The sequence below is a fragment of the Eurosta solidaginis genome, chromosome 1, assembly GCF_040869045.1.
Source record: "Eurosta solidaginis isolate ZX-2024a chromosome 1, ASM4086904v1, whole genome shotgun sequence".
Lineage (NCBI taxonomy): Eukaryota > Metazoa > Arthropoda > Insecta > Diptera > Tephritidae > Eurosta > Eurosta solidaginis.
Genome location: NC_090319.1, coordinates 197,017,127 through 197,040,917, shown reverse-complemented (window position 1 = coordinate 197,040,917; position 23,791 = coordinate 197,017,127). Strand labels below are relative to the sequence as shown.

Below are 23,791 nucleotides of genomic sequence, written 5' to 3'. Positions count from 1 at the left end.
CTGCCACAACCTACTGCAACAGTCACCAAGGCATAAAAAGAGGTACATACAAAACAATCCTAATGCAGGTATAACCACACAGAAACGCTACAAAAAACAACCCCATTTGGTAGCATCTACGCCAATACCTGAATGTAATATAAATACTGCACAACTGATAACAAATCAGAAGGATCAACGACACTTAAGATGGCAGCACAACAATCATCAGCTATTCACCCTGTCGGAAAATCAACAACACAAAGCAGTTTAGTTATAACCGTACCAAGAACGGAGTTTTTTGACATTTGGGTTCGACATTCGAAGGAAACCAGATATAAAGAATTATTGAGTTTTGTTGTACTTAAGTACGATTTAAGCGAAGCAGCAGAGTATTTGATAAAAAGTTTAAGCTTACAAATATCGGCATATTCGTCAAAGGTGGAACACTTCTGGAAGACATAAGGAGCGATTTTTGAATAAAAACTCGGAGTGCCATAAGACCAACCAACCACTTCTTCAGGTAACCCCTACCCCGGAAAACGAAAGAAAGACTTTGTTAGCTGCAGTGAAAAACCAAACGGCGTCGAGTGGATGACCTCTTGCAATCTAGAAGTCCTGGTGAGTTACTTTATGCGGCAGAAGTATCAACGCGTATGTCCGGCAACAGAAATGTTGCTAACATTATAAAAAAAAATCACAGGAAACCACTCAAATATGCGGCAAAAAGATGACATGTGAGCCAGATGCAAGATAATTGAGCAATGTAGAAGCTTTAGCATACTACGTAGATAGCAAGTCGACGACTCATGGGTACAAAACGACTTGGACGTGGAGCATCAAGGCAGGCCATAAGGTTTATCCATCATTTTATAGTCTAAGAAAAGCTAAGGCAGAATACTATCCAAATGAAATTGATGTGGGTGAAACACGTGCGGAAATTAAAGTCCAGTCCGTATTAGATAAAACTGTTGAGCGTTTAGTTTTAGCAAATCAAGAAGTTTTTGTTAGTTTATTACCTACAAACTTGACGTATACTTTAATCAGCAAGTAGGGTTGCGATGGAAGCTCTGGCCATAGCACATATAAGCAAAAGTTTACATGCAGTTCTGACACTGATGAGTTTTTGTTTATATTTTCTTTCGTTCCTCTTCAATTACAGGTTGAAAAAGGTAACATTGTTTGGCAGAATCCTCGACCTTCTTCTACCAATTAAATTTATTTTTTCTAAAGAAACAAAAGATTTTATTCTTTTTGAAACGAACAAAGTTTTAGAGGAGATAAGTGCGTTTTTGCCAACAAAGTACATGCTCGAAGAATACAAAGTTTCCGTAAATCACAATATGCTTCTTACAATGATTGACGGAAAAGTTTGCAATGCTTTGACTGAAACTTCTTCCGCACAAAAGTGTTATATTTGTGGTGCCACTCCAAAAGACATGAATAACAAGTAAGGAAGGCTAAGTTCGGGTGTAACCGAACATTACATACTCAGTTGAGAGCTGTGGAGACAAAGTAAGGGAAATCACCATGTTGTAAAAGGAACCTAGGGTAACCCTGGAATGTGTTTGTATGACATGTGTATCAAATGGAAGGTATTAAAGAGTATTTTAAGAGGAAGTAGATCTATAGATGGACGCCATTTAGGGATATGGCCATAAAGGTGGACCAGGCCTGACTCGAGAATTTGTTTGTACGATATGGGTATCAAATGAAATGTGTTAATGATAATTTTAAAAGGGAGTGGGCCTAAGTTTTATAGGTGGACGTCTTTTCGAGATATCGCCATAAAGGTGGACCAGGGGTGACTCTAGAATTTATTTTGTACGATATGGGTATCAAATAAAAGGTATTAATGAGTATTTTAAAAGAGCGTGGGCCTAAGTTCTATAGATGTACGCCTTTTCGAGATATCGCCATAAATATAGACCAGGGGTGACTCTAGAATTTGTTTGTACGATATGAGTATCAAATGAAAGGTGTTAATGAGTATTTTAAGAGGGCGTGGGCCTTAGTTCTATATGTGGACGCCTTTTCGAGATATCGCCATAAACATGGACCAGGGGTGACTCTAGAATTTGTTTGTACTATATGGGTATCAAATGAAAGGTGTTAATGAGTATTTTAAAAGGGAGTGGGCCTAAGTTCTATAGGTGGACGCATTTCGGAATATCGTTATAAAAGTGGACCTGGGTTGACTCTAGAATGCGTTTGTACAATATGGGTGTCAAACGAAAAGTGTAATAAGTGTTTTAAAAGGGAGTGGGCCTTTGTTCTATGGGTTGGGTGGACGCCTTTTCGGGATATCGCCATAAACGTGGACCAGGGGTGACTCTAGAATGCGTTTGTACAATATGGATATCAAATGAAAGGTGCTAATTAGTATTTTAAAAGGGTGTGGGCCTTAGTTCTATAGGTGGACGCCTTTTCGAGATATCGCCATAAAGGTGGACCAGGGGTGACACTAGAATTTGTTTGTACGATATGGGTATCAAATGAAAGGTGTTAATGAGTATTTTAAAAGGGCGCGGGTCTTAGTTCTATAGGTGGACGCCTTTTCGAGATATCTCCATAAAGGTAGACCAGGGGTGACTCTAGAATTTGTTTGTACGATATGGGTATTAAATGAAAGGTGTTAATGAGTATTTTAAAAGGGAGTGGGCCTTAGTTCTATAGGTGGATGCCCTTTCGAGATATCGCCATAAAGGTGGGCCAGGGGTGACTCTACAATTTTTGTGTACGATATGGGTATCAAATGAAAGGTGTTAATGAGTATGTTAAAATGGTGTGGGCCTTAGTTCTATAGGTGGACGCCTTTTCGAGATATCGCCATATAGGTGGAACAGGGGTGACTCTAGAATTTGTTTGTACGATATGGGTATCAAATGAAAGGTGTTAATGAGTATTTTAAAAGGGCGTGGACCTTAGTTCTATAGGTGGACGCCTTTTCGAGATATCAACATAAAGGTGGACCAGGGGTGACTCTAGAATTTGTTTATACGATATGGGTATCAAATGAAAGGTGTTAATGAGTATTTTAAAAGGGAGTGGGCCTTATAGTCCGGGAGGCAGCGACACATTTTTGGCACAAAAGTTACTACCCTTGGCTTTCACATATAAGGTAGTTGGTTGTGCGTACACTCAGGAAACGACGGTCAGCTGGCACACTAACGGTGGGTGTAGGCGGTAGAGCCCCTCCCACGCGTAAAAAATCTTGTGGAATAAAACTATATTACCATCGCTGAAATTTGTTTTCTGATCTAATTGTATTATAAAATAATGAAAAATAATAGTCAGCTGTTGATATGCAAGTGGAAAATGCATCAGCTGTGAATATAAAGAGTGTAAATGAAAAGTTAAAATAGAAATATTTTAGCATCGTTAAAATTTGTTTATATAACAAGAATTATTATTTAAGTGAGGAAAAAGTAAGTCAGCTGGCTGTTAGGCGGGGGAAAGACCGTCAGCTGATGCAATAAACATCATTCACGGCGAGCGAAGACCAGCGTCCCGCATTGTTTTCTTGGCATCAGCTGACTACTTTTCCCTTGCATAACAAGCAGCTGATGATCACTTTCTTTAAATAAATGTTAAATAGTATAACATATTTCATTTTCAGCGATGGTAATATTTAATTCGCTTAAATATTTGCACACAAAGGTTCTAAAATATGCAGTAAATGAGAAATATTCTATTTTTTATTTGTAAAACTAAAGTTTTTGTATTAAAATATTTTAATTTGAGAGAACAGAAATATTAACATTTTGATCATGAAATTGTTAATAATTTTTTAAATAATAATTATTCATCTTCCGAATCAGTTGACTCATTATTACTTTGTCCGCTATCCTCCTCGTCGCTCGAAGGTAAGGCTTCTGAGGTGTCTAGTTGATTCTCATCATTTTCTATAAATAAATAAACATTAATAAATTAATTATTAAGTAAATTTTATTAAAATATATAACGTAAAATATAATACCTTCAGTATTATCTTCAGTTGAGTCGAGTGTAATTTCTGACACTTGTGATGGCAATTGCGTGCCTTCGAACCACTTGAAAATGTACTTCTCTTCTTTTTCTTCCCAACCATAATTTTCTGGAAGAAATGGAGAAGGATTTTTACAAAAAGCATGAGCCCAGAGATGTGCAATGTAACACGTTCTTAGAAAATGTTGCTGCAATTCGGATTGTCATGGTGGCATTGCAGATCCGTCGATACTTTTTTTTGGTAGTTGAAAGACGTCATCGTTGTCCAGTATTTTGTAAGTTTTTACGAAACTCGCTACACGCGCTTTGTTAATCTCATTTATTCTTTTTGAAGCCATATATGCGGCAAACATATTCCTCAATTGTTGAAAATTCTTTGTTAATATCTATTTCAGCAATATTACTAATTTTTTTAAAAGCATCTATATATTTTTGTTTTCTGTAGCAACTGAAATGGCCGGTTTTTGCCTTTTCGAAAGAAATCTGGATTAAAGTCGCAACCTAAGAAGAGAATTAAATATTTAATAACAAAAGCATTTTTCAGAAGATATATTTTGTAATATTAATGAACAGTTTATCAGTTTTACCTGTGAGAGCATGAAAACCTGGTAATGCGGCGCTCAACTGTGGACCCAAATTTTTTTACAATTTTGTTATATTAATGAATCGTTGATGATTTCCTACGCCAAATTCCATTGAAATATTAACGTCTTTATGGGTATTTTCCATATTTGCTAGCATTATAATTGCAACATCAGTATCTGAACATCTTATAGTACTATTAGCTTCAAAATTTATTTTGCAAATGTGATATACTATTTTTGTATCTGCCTCCTCGTGCGCTGGACAATTTAAATTAAAATCTTCCGTTCTTTGTACGCAATTATTTACGACCTCATATTTATAACATTTATCAAAATTTAAATAAATTTGCCTATTTGCTATAAAAGGAGCCATGTAATCACTGTTCCAATCGTCGATAATAAAATTAACCAAAGCCTCTTTGAAATTAACATTTTTTAACTCAGCTACGAAGTCGGCCGGGCGAATTTGATCACGTCCGGTAATGTGAAAGTTGGAGCGTCTCATTCCTCGTAAAATATGCTCATGATCTTTTATGGATGGAAACATGTATCGGTCAAATGCTATTATAACAATAGAGGCTTTGTTCATGAGAAACATTTGCAAAATTTTTTCCGATACGTTGCCAAACGTTAACGGTACTTCTTTCATTAAATGGAGAATAAAAAACCATCGAAAGCTATGATGTCAGTATGTGCAGGAGGTATATTGTCCGTTTTTTTTCTAATAATTTTAAAAGAGCTGATTTAGCAGTCGTACAAATAGTACTATCTAAATGGCACAATGAAAAAGGTACAGGTGTTAATGCATATGTCAAGACTTTATCAATATCTAAAGTATGTTGTAAAGTTACGGACAGCAATTGGCCGAATAAATCTCGTTCCATACGGACTTCTACAACTTTACCAGAAACTGACATCTTCTTTTTCTGTACAGTATTACTGAAATTTAAAATTTTATTTTGTTTTATAACTTTTTCAAACCTGTCTTTATCTGCAGCGCATTCTTTAATAAATCTTTCTCGCTGTTCGTTCCCATTCTTCTCGATGTTCAATAAAAATGTCGCAATATTATCTGGTACTGATTCACCCGTTGAAATGTTAAATAAACAATTACGATCGATATTATTTGAAAAAGGATTAATATTTTCATTAATCGCTTCAATTAACTTATAAATTTGCGTAGAATTTTTTTGAATACGATTTTTTTCAAGATCAGCAGTAATATCCTGGCGCTTCCTTATGCCTGTCCCTTCCATAACAAAAGCAATTATAGTCGATCTAAAACTGTGGCTTTTACACCATCTTTGACGGGCTGCAATAGAATGCGTCATGTGACTTATGCCTGTTAACTTATTTGCAGCATCTGCATTTATGGTTTGCTCCAATGTTAAATCGACAGGTTGTCTGGAAAACGGTTTTTCTGTCCTCTTGATGCCAAACGATCCTTTTCGGAACTGTTCTCCTAAACCAGGATGAGATTCGTCCACCTTCATTAGATTGTAATGATATTTAACCAAATATCGAGAATAATTTTGTAAGTTAAATATAAAAAATAAGTTACTAATTTTTGGTAAAACATACAGAAATGTCTCGAAATTTGCCGCTCTTATGCTGCTATTCAACATGAAATAGTAATCTATTAAATTTATATATATCATGTAAAATTGCGCTGTTTTTCCATATTTTCCTTCGAGCGTTTCTTTTTTATATGTTTCATACAATTGAAATAATTCTATTAATTCAGTATTTTGTAACATTGGCATACTATATTTTTCTTTGGTAAAATCTATTAAGTAATTTTTCATCTCATCCGTAAATTCAAGGTTGCACAATTCCAGGAAACTTTGAAAATGCAATATTTGAATAGAAGCTGATAAAACTGTGTGTAATCGTTTGCATCTATTAAAGTGCTTTCCACTGATGAAACTATTTACAGATCCTCTCGCCAATAATTCACTATTGACCATAATGGTTAGTAGGCCGCAGTTGTCAATAAATTTACCTACGGCTTTAAAAAAAGCCATCATCACGTGAAATGTGCCAACGTGTATAAAAAGATTATCGAAACGTGGTTTTTCGGAAGCCTGTATTTGGAGAGCAATTTTAGCTATCGCTAAATCAAATGTCACTTGCATATGCTCTTCATCGCACTCCAAAGCAACTTTTTGGGACTGTTTCATTATCTCTAATACAACACTTGCGTTTGTTGGTGACAAATTTATTGTTGTTAAATACGAAATTTTTTGTTTTGGCGATAGATCGTTAAAAATGAGGCTATTGAAACCAACCCACATCGGCGTATTTGATATTTTTAAGAAATGCGATACGAACCATATAAAATTTGTTTGCTTCAGTGATGTCAAATTTTCTGGAATAAACGACCGTAGTGGACTATTTAAAGGTTGAAAATATTCACTAAGCTTCGGTTTTTTTGAATAATTTTCTATTTCCGAGGTAACTACGTCAAATGTTCTCCGTCTTTTCTTTGCAATTTCAGAAGGTTCTTCTACATCAACGCAGCGAGTATCATCATTGCTTCCACTACTTTCAGAAACATTACTAATATTTTGAAATATAATGCCGAAAGTGTCATTACGTTGTCTTTTCCAGTCGCTGTATCTTCAAATCTATCAAAATTATTAAATGCCAATCCAGTGCCTAAATTTTTATTACGAGAAATATCTTCTGGGCAAATATCAGTGCGAAGGCAAGAAGTGAAAGTAGCTTCTGTTTGTAACTCCTCTACTGTTGTGTAACTACAGCAGTGACCATATCTGTGTAAAATATTTAAAATTTTTTTAATATTTGTTAAACTATTTATGGTTATTCCAAGAGAAATGTGCTTTGGTGATTTATGTTGCCATTAGAAATCGCATATATGTAATCTTCAGAAAATGATTTTGCTAGTCGCTGACAATAACCACTACGTACACGACGATAATTTCCACCAGAAATTGATTTTAAATGAAACTGAATAATCGATTCTGGAATATTACACTCCCCTTTCATTAAATCAGTAGCTGTTAACTGACTGGGCAACTTTTTACGTTCCATTTTTTTCACTTCTGCATTTAAAATGAGGGCTGCTCTCTCCAAAACGTCATTTTTTTCTATTTTTAAAATATCACTCCGCAGTAAACCGCCACCGTAAGGTTTAACAATTTTTTTATTGTCTATTTCTACTATTGCAATTTTTTTTGTAAATGTATTCTCCAATCGTTTTTCCAAGTGATATGGCTTTATGTACGAATACTCTAATTTATTCACGTCTTGAACATTTTCCATAAAAAGTGTGTGTAAAAAAGAAAGAAAAAATGACTGCTGCTTTTTAATAATATTTTCGGAAATAAATTGGCACACTTCTTCATACGCCTTCTTGTTTACATTTCTAACTTTATGCCAGTCTGTCTCCTTACGTTTTGCCGAGACTTTGCGAAATAAATTATTTTCATATGCTTTTTTGCAAGTGGAGTGATAATAAATGTGATTATTTTTACGAATAATACTAACTTTATTAAAAAAATTCAAATCGTCTAATTGGACAGCTAAACTTTCTAAATTATCAACTGTTTCTTCGTTACACACGCGTAATATTTCTTCACGGCTTTTAACCTTTTTCCGTTTTTTATCGCAAAATATACATACAGTTTCATTTAATAACTCCTCCTCTTGTTGGACATCTTCATTGGATTCAGTTTGCGCACATTCTTCCATAGTAACATCTTCAGCAGGATTTGGAATCATTTCTTGTCTAAAAAATCATTAAAAATTATAATTAAGCATAACATATTAAAAATATGCTTAAGTGTAAGATTTTATAATTCCTTCAATATAACATTTTTTTTAATTAAAAATGATTTTAATTATTGTGCACTAAAATAGTTAGTAATAAAATCTGTTACTAAAAAAAAATATTACTAAACATTAAGAAATAACTATTATTATTTAGAGAGCGATTTTAGAGGCAAATGTAACCAGAAAGTTATTCCAGGTAGAGAGTTCAAGCGGACCCTAAACGCACTTCTCTTCGTCTTCACAGGTAAATAAGCAGGTATACTCTCGGCTGTTTATCGTACTGTATACGCTTTGACTACGAAACTTTCAAATGTATATTTTGCAATTATTTTAACGGTAATTTTAAATTCTTAATAATGTGCGGCCACCGTGGTGTGATGGTAGCGTGCTCCGCCTATCACACCGTATGCCCTGGGTTCAACTCCCGGGCAAAGCAACATCAAAATTTTTAGAAATAAGATTTTTCAATTAGAAGAAAATTTTTCTAAGCGGGGTCGCCCCTCGGCAGTGTTTGGCAAGCACTCCGAGTGTATTTCTGCCATGAAAAGCTCTCAGTGAAAACTCATCTGCTTTGCAGATGCCATTCGGAGTCGGCATAAAACATGTAGGTCCCGTCCGGCCAATTTGTAGGGAAAATCAAGAGGAGCACGACGCAAATTGGAAGAGAAGCTCGGCCTTAGATCTCTTCGGAGGTTATCGCGCCTTACATTTATTTTTTATTTAATGTTCACAAATAATTTAAATTTATATTTCATCCCGATTAACTAAATGCACAAATATAATTAACAGTACAAAATAATTTAAAATTTTTTTTATTTATGTATATTTTAAGCTACGCAGATCTATTGTGTTGGGTGCAAATAAAAATAAGAATAAAGATTATTCCACCTTTCAGCTCGACGTTTCGCCAAATTTCCTTGGCATCTTCAGGAGCGTGACACTGTATTTATTTAATAAAACAACAAAGAACACAATCAGATACATATAGATTTGAAATTTAAAATATTGCAAATAAATATTGATTGCACAAAATTTTTTTTTTTTTCTTACTTACAATGATTAACGAAAAACACAATTTTTACTAAAACATTTAAACATTTAAAACATTTGAATATTAAAAAATTGCGGAAAGTTAATAAAGTACAAAAAATCGATACCACCTACATGCGGTAAACTTGTCATACTAAAAATTAAATTACAAACATAATAGGTACGCGGCGGCGATATTGTCTGTATCTTCTTTTTTGTTTATTGTGTTTCCTCTTTCTGCAAAATTCTTAGGCTTTCTAAGGTGTAACGCGCTTTTTCTCTCCTTTCGGTGTCTATTATTTTTATGTTTTCAAAATCAGCTGTGTGTTTGTTTTCTATTGCATGCTGTGCCAAAGCTGTGCTTTGTTTTTGTTTACGTATGTCTGCTTCGTGCTCAGCTACCCGCGTGCCGAGCGCCCGCTTTGTGGTGCCAATGTAGACCTTATTGCAGCTATCTTCTTTATTCCCTTTACAATGAATTTCGTAAACTACATTGCTACGTTGTTGGAGATCTAGCTGAGCACAAAGCAGATATACGTAAACAAAAACAAAGCACAGCTTTGGCACAGCATGCAATAGAAAACAAACACACAGCTGATTTTGAAAACATAAAAATAATAGACACCGAAAGGAGAGAAAAAGCGCGTTACACCTTAGAAAGCCTAAGAATTTTGCAGAAAAGAGGAAACACAATAAACAAAAAAGAAGATACAGACAATATCGCCGCCGCGTACCTATTATGTTTGTAATTTAATTTTTAGTATGACAAGTTTACCGCATGTAGGTGGTATCGATTTTTTGTACTTTATTAACTTTCCGCAATTTTTTAATATTGAAATGTTTTAAATGTTTAAATGTTTTAGTAAAAATTGTGTTTTTCGTTAATCATTGTAAGTAAGAAGAAATTTTGTGCAATCAATATTTATTTGCAATATTTTAAATTTCAAATCTATATGTATCTGATTGTGTTCTTTGTTGTTTTATTAAATAAATACAGTGTCACGCTCCTGAAGATGCCAAGGAAATTTGGCGAAACGTCGAGCTGAAAGGTGGAATAATCTTTATTCTTATTTTTATTTGCACCCAACACAATAGATCTGCGTAGCTTATAATATACATAAATATTATCCAAACAGATCGGAAGAAAATTATATATATGAAATTTTTTTATTTGATTCTTCATTTATGTTTTATTAACAGTTCCGTAGTTTTCAATGTACTTACTCATTTTCCTTTGCTGATGATGTTGATGCTTCGCTTTCTTCGATTTCACTCACAATCTCTTCACGTTTGCGATATTTTGGCGGCAAAGCTGTAAATGTTCTATAACACTTGGCATGGTATAATTCAAAGTCGTTTATTTGTTTCGGTAATACTACATTTTTTGACGACAAATTATTTTCTTTACGCACACTTAAGATGTCATTGCATTTCAATAAATTTGTCTCATTAAAGTTTATTAAATTACCCGATTTTTGCAAACAAAATACACAAAACCGTTGCACTTTAGACATTTTGATTTTACGCTGTACACTGAGGAACAGTTACTTGCGATCTGAGAGCGTCCCCACGCTACTGACCTTCCAGTACCGTACATTATTGTGCAAATATTTATGTACATTAAATATTACCATTGTTGAAAATGAAATATGTTATACTATTTAACATGTGTTTAAAGAAAATACTCGCCAGCTACTTGTTATGCAAGGGAAAAGTAGTCAGCTGATGCCAAGAAAACAATGCGGGACGCTGGGTTTCGCTCGCCGCGAATGATGTTTATTGCATCAGCTGACGGCCTTTCCCCCGCCTAACAGCCAGCTGACTTACTTTTTCCTCACTTAAATAATAATTCTTGTTATGTAAACAAATTTTAACGGTGGTAAAATATTTTTATTGTTATTTTTTTATTTACACTCTTTATATTCACAGCTGATGCATTTTACACTTGCATATCAACAACTGACTATCATTTTTCATTATTTTATAATACAATTTAATAAAAAAATAAGTTTCAGCTATGGTAATATATTTTTATTTAAAAACATTTTTTACGCGTGGGAGGTGCTCCAGCGCCTACATCCACCGTTACCAGAGCAGCTGACCGCTGTTTCGTACATGTACGCAGATTAAACTACTATTAAAAAAAAAAACCAACGATGGTAAAATAACAAGCTCGAAAATGTCGCTGCCTCCCGGACTATTAGTACTATAGGTGGATGCCTTTTCGAGATATCGACATGAAGGTGGACCAGGGGTGACTCTAGAATTTGTTTGTACGATATGGGTATCAAGTGAAAGGTGTTAATGAGTATTTTAAAAAGGAGTGGGCCTTAGTTCTATCTGTGGACGCCTTTTCGAGATATCGCCATAAACGTGGACCAGGGGTGACTCTAGAATGTGTTTGTACGATATGGGTATCAAATTAAAGGTATTAATGAGGGTTTTAAAAGGGAGTGGCCCTTAGTTGTATATGTGAAGGCGTTTTCGAGATATCTACCAAAATGTGGACCAGGGTGATCCAGAACATCATCTGTCGGGTACCGCTAATTTATTTATATATGTATTACCACGTACAGTATTCCTTCCAAGATTCCAAGGGCTTTTGATTTCGCCCTGCAAAACTTTTTCATTTTCTTCTCCTTAATATGGTAGGTGTCACACCCATTTTACCAAGGTTTTTTCTAAAGTTATATTTTGCGTCAATAGACCAATACAATTACCATGTTTCATTCCTTTTTTCGTATTTGGTATATAATTATGGCATTTTTTTCATTTTTCGTAATTTTCGATATCGAAAAAGTGGGGGTGGTCATAGTCGGATTTCGGTCATTTTTTACACCAATACAAAGTGAGTTCAGATAAGTACGTGAACTGAGTTTAGTAAAGATATATCGATTTTTGCTCAAGTTATCGTGTTAACGGCCGAGCGGAAGGACAGACGGTCGACTGTGTATAAAAACTGGGCGTGGCTTCAACCGATTTCGCCCTTTTTCACAGAAAACAGTTATCGTCCTAGGAGCTAAGCCTCTACCAAATTTCACAAGGATTGGTTAATTTTTGTTCGACTTATGGCGTTAAAAGCATTCTAGACAAATTAAATGAAAAAGGGCGGAGCCACGCCCATTTTGAAATTTTCTTTTATTTTTGTATTTTGTTGCACCATATCATTACTGGAGTTGAATGTTGGCATAATTTACTTATATGCTGTAAAGATATTAACTTTTCTTTTAAAATTTGAATTTAAAAAAAAAATTTTTAAAAAGTGGGCGTGGTCGTTCTCCGATTTTGATAGTTTTTATTAAGCAGACATAAACTAATATGAGTAACGTTCTTGCCAAATTTCATCATGATATCTTCAACGACTGCCAAATTACAGCTTGCAAAACTTCTAAATTACCTTCATTTAAAAGTGGGCGGTGCCACGCCCATTGTCCAAAATTTTACTAGTTTTCTATTCTGCGTCATAAGCTCAACTCACCTACCAAGTTTCATCGCTTAATGCGTATTTGGTAATGAATTATCGCACTTTTTCGATTTTTCGAAATTTTCGATATCGAAAAATTGGGCGTGGTTATTGTCCGATATCGTTCATTTTAAATAGCGATTTGAGATGAGTGCCCAGGAACCTACATACCAAATGTCCTCAAGATACCTCAAAATTTACTCAAGTTATCGTGTTAACGGACAGACGGACGGACGGACGGACATGGCTCAATCGAATTTTTTTCGATACTGATGATTTTGATATATGGAAGTCTATATCAATCCCGATTCCTTTATACCTGTACAACCAACCGTTATGCAATCAAAGTTAATATACTCTGTGAGCTCTGCTCAACTGAGTATAATGAGTTACGGGACTTTACGCCTAACCTAGATAATCTTGGTTTTGGTTTGTCTACTCTCCATGCATGGATAAGATGTTTTGAATGCTTGCTTCACATAAGTTATCGCCTCGAAGTAAAAAAATGGCAGCTTATGAATGAGGCAGATAAAGAGAGTGTAAAGCTACGTTCCAACGAAATCCAGAATAAATTTAAAAGTGTACTTGGATTGATAGTAGATAAACCAAAACCAGGTTTCGGCAATACCGATGACGGCAACACTGCTCGTAGGTTGTTCGAAAATTCTGAGGCTAGTGCTGAGAATACGGGATTGGATGTAACGCTCATCAAAAGATTCGACACTCTCCTTCGCGCATTAGCATCTGCGTACAATATAAAGATCCAAAGATTTGAAAAATTTGAGGTCGAGACTAATAAACTATATATAGATCTCTATCCATGGTTTAATATGCCTGTTACAGTTCATAAAATCTTAGTGCAAAGTACTGATATTATAAAATCAGCAATTTTACCTATTGGTCAACTTTCTGAGGAAGCCCGTAACAAAGATTTGAGATGATTCAGGGACGATAACACACAAAAGCAGTCGCGTGAAGCCACGGATAGAGATCTTATGAATATGTTGCTTATAATATCGGATCCTTTAGTTAACATTTTTTGGGAGATACCTAAGAAAAAATTTAAATGTCTGACTTCAGAAGTCTTAAATTTACTGTCCCCCGATAATGTTGGGGAGTTAAAAAATACCCCAGTTGTTTCAAGCTTTCACAGCAGTGTTGCTGATGCTCATGACTATTCCACAAGTGACTCATCGAATGAAAGTGATGATAGCGAATAATAACATAATTATAAAAGATAACCTACCCCATAACTTTTTGTTGGATCAGGTTTTATTTAATTTAAATCTATTGTCTTTTCTACTTTGTATATTTTACTTTTAAGTTTTTTGTAATAAGTAATTTTCACATAATTAATTAAATTATTTACATTGTTATTATTATTATTGTAATTCACTTTTACATTCCTGACTGGTACTATAAAATAATTTTGTAAAAATTGTAGTGCCAGGATAAATACTCAAATAAATAAAAAATATGTATGTACATATGTACAGTCACTCACATAAATAAGTAGACACCCCTTTTTGGACAATTCTTACAATTTTCGCTTTCGCAAATTTATTTTAACTAATTTCCCATAAGAAAATGTGTCACGATCTATAACAAAAACTAAATTATATTTAAAAAATGTTTGAAAAATTCGACGAATTTTCATAAAAAATTTTAATTTTTTTTCGGAATTTTAAAAAATTTTTAGAGTATTGAGATTTGTAGTCCATTCAATTTAAGTACAATAAAGTAATATTCTTAAGTCCTTTAAATTTTTTTGGACCTATGTTACTGTATATGAAATAAGCAAATGTATGCATATGAAGTAAAATTTTGGAAAAAATAAAAAAAAGAAAATATGGCTGAAAAAAATTACGTAGTTGTAATAAATGACTGCATATGAAACGGAAAATCTCATAAAATAATTTTGTCCAGCTAGCTTGTTCTACACGAAACACTGTGCGCCGAGGTGAATTAGTTAAGTTATATATAGATATGGCCTAACCCACGCGTACAATATAGGTTTGCAGACAGGAAATTCTCCTGTTTAATAATTTCACGGCTGATAAGAAGGTTTTTAAACCTAGATTTATTTTAAAGAGCTGAAATTAACAGTTCTGTCTATTGAGCTGCTCTAGCTTCCGCCAGGTTGAAATATTTCATATAATTTGGTTTCATGACAAATTTTCTTGCTCTGAGTCTTGTTTCATGAGTTTGCTTAAAGTTGAGCTAGAGCAATCTAGATCACAAATTGCTACCCCAGCTTTTTGTTAGAGCAAAGGAAAATTGGGAGTTGTCAAAAATGAAATTGTAATTTCTGAGTTAATCACAGAAATAGGTCATTGAAAGTATTAAGCAAATATAAACTTTTAAATGTAGACAATTTCCCAGGACCTCGTTTTTGTAATTTAGTACACATTTTAGCTAAATCCTTGCAATGCAATTGGCCAACTGCATCGTTGTTTTGAAATTTGTTCCTACGGAGTGTTGCATGAAGGGTTTGCTGGTCTTGGATATATTATTTGTAATAGGAGAATAAGAATTGTAGACAAGCTTCAGATCCCTAATTCGGTGTCACACCATGACTAGAAAACAAGTGGAATTAGGGAGAATGAGAAGTGGGATATTAAAGATTTCCGACCCTCGCAGGGAGGAAGCAAGACCAGCTTTGTGATTGGTCTCGTCGTGTGAGTTTGGTGGTTCGTCATAACCTCCATTCGTTCGAAGGTAAATTTTCCTCTTTTACGACTACCAGGTCCCCTTGTTTCAGGTTGGCTTGTGGGTGTTTCCACTTGGTGCGTTTTTGCAATTCGGTGAGATATTCGGACTTCCACGTTTGATGTAATGCCTTCAGCTTCTCCCAGCGGTTGACAAGTGAGGCACGATTCTCACTGACGTCAATCTCTGGTGGGGCTAGTAGATGACCGCCAATGAGGAAGTGTCCCGAAGTGAGTGGCTCCAAGCTGGACGTATCGTTGGAGGAGGGGCTCAGTGGTCTCGAGTTGAGACAAGACTTAACTCTGCAAAGAAGGGTACTGAACTCCTCCATAGTAAATTTATAGTCCAACGCTATCTTTTTGAATTGGTGTTTAAAACTTTTGACTCCAGCTTCCCACAGTCCGCCCATATGAGGGGAGGCGGCAGGTATGAAGTGCCTTTGAAGGGTTTGGTGAGAGTACCTCGATAGGGTTTGGTTACGCGCATCGGCGAGGAAAGCTTTGAGTTCGAATATAAGTGCTCGAGAGGCACCGACGAAGTTGGTTCCGTTGTCGGAGTATATGTTCTTGGATGAACTGGACAAGAAGTCGTGTGAGCCGGCAGTCATACGGCAGAATGATCGGGTGCCGTTCACTGTAGGGAAGATCCTTCGCCCCTGAAAGACGACCGCCCACCCTCAATATGCCCTTTTCGTCGACAAGGGGGTAAGAGGCAGGATTTCACTCTTTGAACCGATGAGTTTCCCGGATTTTAAACTCGAAAGTTCCTCCGAATAATGCTTCCGTTGGTAGAGTTATTAAACGACTTGTCGTGGCCTAAAATTCATTGGGTGAAATGAAGTACGATTCCACTTTAAAGGAAGATTTTTTTTTAGTATTGGTTCTTTGCGAAAACCTTAAAATGTATGATATGACCCGCAAGGCTCTTGAAAGTTCTGAAAACCTTTCTAGGATATCCTCATTTCCATTTAACCGTTTTCACCACAGCATGGACTTATTCAGGGAAATGAAAATTCTTCCGGTAAAACACATGTACTATTATAAAACGTTAAAAATATTTTTTATTCGCTGTGGGTATTTACACAGCCTCGTCTCTGATAATTATAACTTGAGGCAAAACTCACTTGGACTTGTTGTTGTTCCCACTTCTCGTACTACTCATTTTAATAACTTCTTTACTATCGTTTCTTGTAAAGTCTTCAATAAGATACCTGCGACTATGCGTGTCATTAGGAATTTGCGAGAATTTTTAAAAAATGTTAAATCATTTTTATTAGAGCTGTCACACGACGATATCAAAACTTTGCTGAACCCTGTCACTTAGTGAACTGAAACCAAAATTGTTATTTTTAATGTTTTATTATTTTCATTATTTAACTCATTGAACTTATGGATTATCTTTACCTTCACCCAACACATATCGTACATGTTCATTAATCTTAATTTGTGACGGCATTCAACACTAAAATTGCATACCACTTTACTGAATGCCTTACCTTTCTTTCATTTATTAATAATTTTTTAAGTTAAGTTCCTATTGTATACATATGTGTAAAAGACATATTGAAAGAATGAATAAATCTAATCTAAATCTAAATCTAATCTAATCTAAATCTAAATCTAATCTAATCTATTTTTGAAGGCTTTTACGCGCTTTTGCTCAATATTTGTCTGATACTCTTTTTCTTGATTTGGCCACTTTGAATTGTCTTCTTGTAACCAAGACGGTTCCTGCCACCCCAAGGAGCTTGCGACTAGGTCGTTTGCTGACATCCCTCTGCTGGCCAAATCTGCTGGGTTTGATGCAGACTCTACGTGGTGCCAGGCACTGTTCCCTACCTTTTCTACGATTTTGGTTACTCGATGAGCAACAAATGTTGACCAAGAGCAGGGAGGTTTTTTAATCCACGCTAAAACGATCGTTGAGTCAGTCCATAGATGTGTATGGAATTTTTCCAAGTTCAGGTTTTCGCGTACTGATTCTAAAGTTTCGGCTAACAAGACAGTTCTAATCTGGGTAGCGAAATTGTTTTTACGGGAGCTATTCTTGTTTTCGCCATTATTAGGCTGACGTGGACCTCCTCATAACCATTGCCCTAAGAAATATTGTAGCTGCATAGGTCTTTTCGGATGCGTCGCAAAACCCATGTAATTCAACGTCCGCATTTAGTGTAAAATTTACCCATCATCGTATCTGAATATCGTTAATATCCGGGTAGTCCTCCATAAAGGTTTGCCATTTATCTAGGGTACGCATGGACACTGTCCCGTCCCAGTCAGTTCCTTCCAGCCAGATGTTTTGCATTATGATCTTGGCTACTATGATGACTGGCGCGAGCCATCCCAAAGGATCGAAGAGTTTGGCGATCGCTGAAAGTATTGCCCTTTTCGTCAGGACCTCACGATTTTTGATAGGTTTTGCGGTAAAATAGAAATAATCCGAATGCGCGTTCCATCTGATGCCTAATGTGGATAATTGTGGGAACTTTTGTCATATGCCCTAGTGTTTCGTATTCCGCTAATACTCTCTGTTGTATTCAGTTTGTAGGGCTGGCGTTTTCGATAGGCGCGTCTCGTTTCGGTAAAACTGAGAGCAAGCGCTTTTCAGAGAGGGTCCTAATGTGATGTTGTTTGGAACCCCCTGCTTGAATGGTAGGGCTACGATGTATTTCCCATCGGTATTCCTTTTTGTTGTCGCTTTGTAAAATGCCTCGCAATAGACATTATCCTCAGTGAGGGACCTTTTCTTAGGAATATCTTCTAGCTCCCAAAAGGCAGGCAATTGTTTCTCGATGCTGATTTCATTAAAAAAAGATACTCGGTTATTAATTGGCTGAGTTGTTTTTGTGCGACCGGTTAGTATCCAACCGAAGAGGGTTTCTTGGGCGAGAAGCGTATTTAAGACGTTCTTCCGTATGCCGTCTAGAATTACTTTAGGATAAATGTCGCCTCCTAGGATTAGGTCGACTGATTCGTTAACGAAGAACCTTTTATCCGCAAGAACAAGATCAGGGAACTTTTGTCGAGTCATTGCGTCAACTTGACATGTTGGAAGATCCCCTGTCAACTGAGGTAGGACCAGAACCACTGTATCAATGCATACTAAGGGGTCTATAAGGGAACCCCGTCTTATGGAGCAGGATTCTTTCACCTGCGCAGATGGTGTATTATTAATGCCTGAAACTTGGACGTGCAATCGTTTCGATGGCAGATGTATTCTGTTTTTGAGTATTTCTGTTATAAACGAACATTCAGACCCGAGTCTATAAGTGCTCTCGCGGAGAAATCCACTCCATTATAGTTTATTTTCACTCGTGCCGTGCCTAGTAATACCCCCTTTGTTGTATGTGCATGACAGGAAGAGACGCTATTAATATTTTCTTTTCTCTTTTCAGAGTCCATCCTTGCCCTTGCCTGTTGTGAAGTGGAGGGTATGTTATCATTGTTATGTTGGTTGCCCCTTTGAGGCGTTGTTGATGTTGTTTTTGGATGAGCTGTCGGAAGGTGGAGCAAGGTGTTGTGCCTTGAGTGACATGAGTTGCAGTTGAATGGACTCGTGCATCTTGTCACTGTGTGCCCAGCCGACAAGCAGTTCAGACAACAGTTGCTGCTTTTCACAAAAGCTATTTTGTCTGCCGTGGACAGCTTACGGAATTTTTGACAGTTTCGTAATTTGTGCTCCTTACTATTGCACATCTTACATGCCGTTTTTGGAACGCTGGCTTGGTAAACTCCAAGTTTTGTAGGCATTTCCTTTGAACTATTCGTGTGAGTTTTGGGAGGCTTGGATGGTTTGCTACCCTTTATGTCAGTCACAGTTTCTAGAGTCTGAAAACGGCTGGACAGGAATTTGTCCATATCTTCCCATTTTGGGATGTCCGTTTTCTTCTCTACGGTTTGTTCCCATAGCGCCAAGGTGGATTCCGGGAGCTTTGTGGAACATAAGTATGTTATAATTGCATCCCAGTTTGTAATGTCGATTTTGTGACATTGAAGCGTCGATATGCAATTATTTATTTCGCGTTGTAATTTTTTTATTGCTGTTCCGCATTCGTATTCGACTGCCGTAAGATTAAACAAAACCTTCAATTGCGTGTTCACTAGGACACGCTTATTCTCATACCTGTATTTTAAGTTTTTCCAGGCTCTTTCAAACCCTTCATTCGTCAGGGAGCACCTTTCTACTATTTCTTTTGCTTCCCCTTGAGTCTTCTGCCTTAGATAGTAAATTTTTTCAATATCTTGCAGATCCTTGTTGAGAATATATAAGGCCGTGAACATGTCTCTAAAAGCCGGCCAAGAAAGGTAATCACCTTTAAACACATCGGTATCGCAAGGGGGCAGCTGAATTTTATGTCCATGATTGGGATTTGTTTCCACTTTTGTGGCAGGGGCATTTGCAGGTGGTGCTTATTTTCCCACTTCAGCAGCGATTGTAGCCATGCATTTCATATGCATTCGAAACAGCTTTTATTTTTCTGCTTAATGGATTGCAGGTCCTCTTTCGTCATGTCTGTAGAGTTGAGGAGACCTCATAAAGTGACTTTGTCTTCTTCCATAGTGATTTCAGCTCCTCTTGCTGTATTGCAAGGGTGTGTTTGTTTTGTTCAGCGATTGGCTTCGCGTTGAACTCCTGCTCAAACTCCACTATGGAGTCTGTCATTCTTATGTAGCTCTCCATTTTTTTTATTATTTTAAATATATTGTCTCTTTTAAGGAACGAGTGCGGAAGTAATGACTCTGGAGTATTGTGCTTGCAAAGAAAGCGAAATTATAAGAATTGACACAGATAGAAATCTGTTTCAAGATTTAATGTGCCTAACTATTTGTGTATTGTTTTTGAAATCTCTACGAGTGACACAGATAGAAATTTGGATGCAAATTTAATGTGTCAAAATTCTTATTTGATGAAAAAATGAAGTGGGCTAATTGTGCCAAACCAAATTAGTATTCCAAAAAAAGGAATTGAATGCAATTGTGTACTTCTTCGACCGTGAAAAGCGTAATAAACTTATTTATTTTGATTTGTTTTCCTGTTTGATACACAATTTTGAAAATAACTTTATATGGACTGTAAGTAAATATTGTTTGCTACCAGCCACTAGCCATCCAATGGTGTATATAAGTCGCAGTGGCTTGGATATTGTGTACAAGTGTATATAAACTGAAGTGAATCTGTGACAAGTTTACAAAAAACATCAACCAGGTGGAAATAAAGGTGTTGTGTACTTCTTATCGAAATTTCGAATGAAAGGAGACTATCCCTAAGTCTTATGTTGCACAGTGCAGTGGGGGTGAGGAAAAAAAATGTAAACCACTGCCTGTCTGCCTTGAGCTGTGTCGGAGGACTCTTACCATTGGTTGGGGAGTCAACCGATAGTCAAAAGGCGATTGGTGTGTTTAAAACACGAAATTTTCACCTACTTCGAATTATAAACCTTCTATACGTTCACGTATTGCAAAAAAAAAATGGTGGTGCATGAACCAATAAAACCAACGTACCTTGTGTCGCTTCAGTGATGATGTGTTTTATGATATGTGGGTAGATGTGCGGACTGTATGACGTGTTGACTGTATGATGTGATGACTATATGATATGCGGACTGTATGATGTGATGACTATATGATATGAGCCGTTTATTTTGAAAGTGGCATAAGTCTTTTCCAACTCGTGGTCTTAAATGCATTGTTATTTTTGAACGAATGCATATATAGATGGTTCTACAATTATAAAATAATAATAAGAATTGCATCTTTTGGATATTGGACTCTAACAAACTGGAGGCGAGGAGAGATACAAACAAATTATCACTGAACCTAAACGACATGAAATGACTTATGCCACTTTCAAAATAAACGGGTCATATGCGGACTGTATGATGTGATGACTATATAATATGCGGACTGTATGATGTGCTTTGGTGTGCGTATTGAATGCTCGCTACTACCACTCGTCGCCAACGGCCGATCGTTGGTATTTCTCACTAATTCCAAATAATTTTTAGTGCAATTTCGCATCGTGAGTTTTAAATAATCTTGATGATAAACTTGCACCTTGAAATTTAATGCGCTGGCTGAATTTTGCGTTCACTTCGGTTTTTCCTGGCGCGATAGGACCAATGATTACGTGTAGTTCGGGACGATGGGGATTCGTTCGCACGTAACACCAAAGAGAAAAATAAAAATGAACTAGTTAGTGTCTTAAGGAAAAAACAACACTTTCACTAATCTAATTAATAACTGTTGGGTATACTTACGAATACGATTTAAGTAAAAACGCGACGTGGTCGATGCTCAGCATTATTTAATAAAAAATTCAATGTATACTTTGCAAATGCAACTTCACGACTTGACGATTACAACAGAACTCATAAAAACTCAAAAAGGAATACAGAACATTGATACAGCATTGCCAGCTTGTTGCGGTATAGAAAATATTAAGCTTACTTGACATTTTAGATAATTACTTCAACACTTCTTCTTAAGCTAATATTTTAATTTGAAATTTTTTAAATTGCATTTAATTTAATCCAAGTAATTTTACGAAGCCGCAATGCTTTTGCTTACCCAAATTTTTTGTAAATACATCTGCAATATTTTCATTAGTAGATACAAATTTTAATTCGATTTCATTATTTTCTCTAATAAAGTGAAATTTAATGTCAATGTGTTTGGTGCGTTTATGGTGAACAGGATTTTTAGATATATGCTGTGCACTCATGTTGTCACCACATATGACCATAGCTTCTTCTGCTGATCATCCAATTTCGAATAGTAATTTGCGTAGATACACCGCTTCTTTTGCGGCTTCTGTGCGAGCCACGTACTCTGCCTCTGTGCTGCTCAATGCTACAATACTTTGTTTAGCTGAAGACCAAGAAAATGCGCTGCCTCCCAAAAAGAAAACATAGCAGGAGTAGGATTTTCTGTCTAATTTATCATTTGCCCAATCAGCGTCTGCGAAGCCTTGTACTAGCTTCCCGGTTTTACGATATACTAAGCTCAGATTTATAGTACCGGAAAGATATCGAAGAATGTGTTTTGCTGCAGCCTCATGCTCAGCGTGTGGATTTGTGTTGCGTTGCGACAATTTGCTAACTGCATGCAAAATGTCAGGACGACTCAAAATTGCTAGGTACATTAAAGAACCTATTAATGACTGATAGTGCGTTACATTTACTTTGACGCATTTTTCATCTTTACAACCGACGTGAAAACCTGGGTCAAGTGGTGTGGCAACTGCTTTGCAATTTTTCATACCATATGAATCTAAAAGATGTCTGATATAAGTTTTTTGACATACTGATACAGAACCTTGTTTGCCATTTCGTTGAATTTCAAGACCAAGAAAGAATGAGAGTGGACCGCCATCACGCATTTCGAATTTCAATGATATTTGCTTTTTAATCGCATGAATCTCCCTCTCGCTCGGCGATATAATTATTAAATCGTCGACGTAAACTGCGATGTAACTGCTTTGCTGTTGATGTTGCTTAAAGTATAAGCACGCCAATGCTTTGCAGAACTTCATCTAGCGTATTATTCCATACACGTCCAGATTGCTTAAGCCCATATATAGCTTTTTTAAGCTTAAGAACCTTGTTTGGATGTGTAGTGCTCAGAAAATTTGGTGGATGCTTCATGTAGACATCCTCGTCTAGGTTACTGTTCTAATATGCATTTGATATATCAACTTGGTGCATGTACAACTGTTTTTCTGCAGCTATAGCGAACAACATACGAAGAGTTTCATAGCGTATAACGGAAGAGAACGTTTCTCTGTAGTTAACGCCCAACTGTTGTGCACATCCTTTCGCAACCAACCTGGACTTAAATCTTTCGATTTCACCATCTTTGTTTCTTTTGATTCTAAATACCCATTTGGAGCCTATTACCTTTGCACCAGCAGGTAAATCAACTAAGCTCCAAGTATCGTTGACTACTAATGCGTTGTATTCTGTTTGCATTGACTCTTGCCAATTTTTCGCATATTGGCCCTGCAATGCTTCTGCTATGGTTTGTGGTGTTTCGATATCATCTATGGAATTTAAATTGTTTAGCATGTTGTATACTTTTTTAGGTCTGCCTGGTTGACCGGTCCGTTGCAATTTTGGTCGACCTGGACCTCTACGTTCATCATTTATTTCTTCATCATCGCTCGCGCTAACGAATTCCTCTCCCTCTTCGTCGGAATTGTCAGTATTGTTCTGTACCTCTACGCATTCAGGTGTATGCACAGTACTCTG

At 36.2% G+C, this 23,791-nt stretch overlaps 3 protein-coding genes across 8 annotated transcripts in view; all 3 read right to left on the bottom strand.

The window, feature by feature from the left end:
- TTLL5 (Tubulin tyrosine ligase-like 5) overlaps positions 1-23,791 on the bottom strand; it is a 381,821-nt gene that overhangs the window by 102,377 nt on the left and 255,653 nt on the right. The gene's annotated exons all lie outside the window — the stretch shown is intronic.
- LOC137236973 (uncharacterized) lies at positions 3,758-8,308 on the bottom strand. Its single transcript, XM_067760074.1, has 4 exons — positions 8,196-8,308; positions 4,554-7,324; positions 3,959-4,467; positions 3,758-3,884 (listed from the first exon to the last, which is right to left on the bottom strand). Exon 2 carries the CDS (start codon positions 6,842-6,844, stop codon positions 5,228-5,230), a length of 1,617 nt encoding a protein of 538 aa, XP_067616175.1. The 5' UTR covers positions 6,845-7,324; positions 8,196-8,308; the 3' UTR covers positions 3,758-3,884; positions 3,959-4,467; positions 4,554-5,227.
- LOC137238763 (uncharacterized) lies at positions 7,374-10,948 on the bottom strand. Its single transcript, XM_067763811.1, has 2 exons — positions 10,599-10,948; positions 7,374-8,301 (listed from the first exon to the last, which is right to left on the bottom strand). Exons 1-2 carry the CDS (start codon positions 10,886-10,888, stop codon positions 7,374-7,376), a joined length of 1,218 nt encoding a protein of 405 aa, XP_067619912.1. The 5' UTR covers positions 10,889-10,948.

What these genes read in the sequence shown, in the direction of transcription:
- LOC137236973 (XM_067760074.1), bottom strand. Translation starts at nt 6,844, where the DNA reads ATGTGGGTTGGTTTCAATAGCCTCATTTTTAACGATCTATCGCCAAAA.
- LOC137238763 (XM_067763811.1), bottom strand. Translation starts at nt 10,888, where the DNA reads ATGTCTAAAGTGCAACGGTTTTGTGTATTTTGTTTGCAAAAATCGGGT. An exon ending in TCATCAGCAAAGGAAAATGA is followed by an intron (nt 8,302 to 10,598) that starts GTAAGTACATTG and finishes ATGATTTTTTAG; the next exon opens with ACAAGAAATGATTCCAAATC.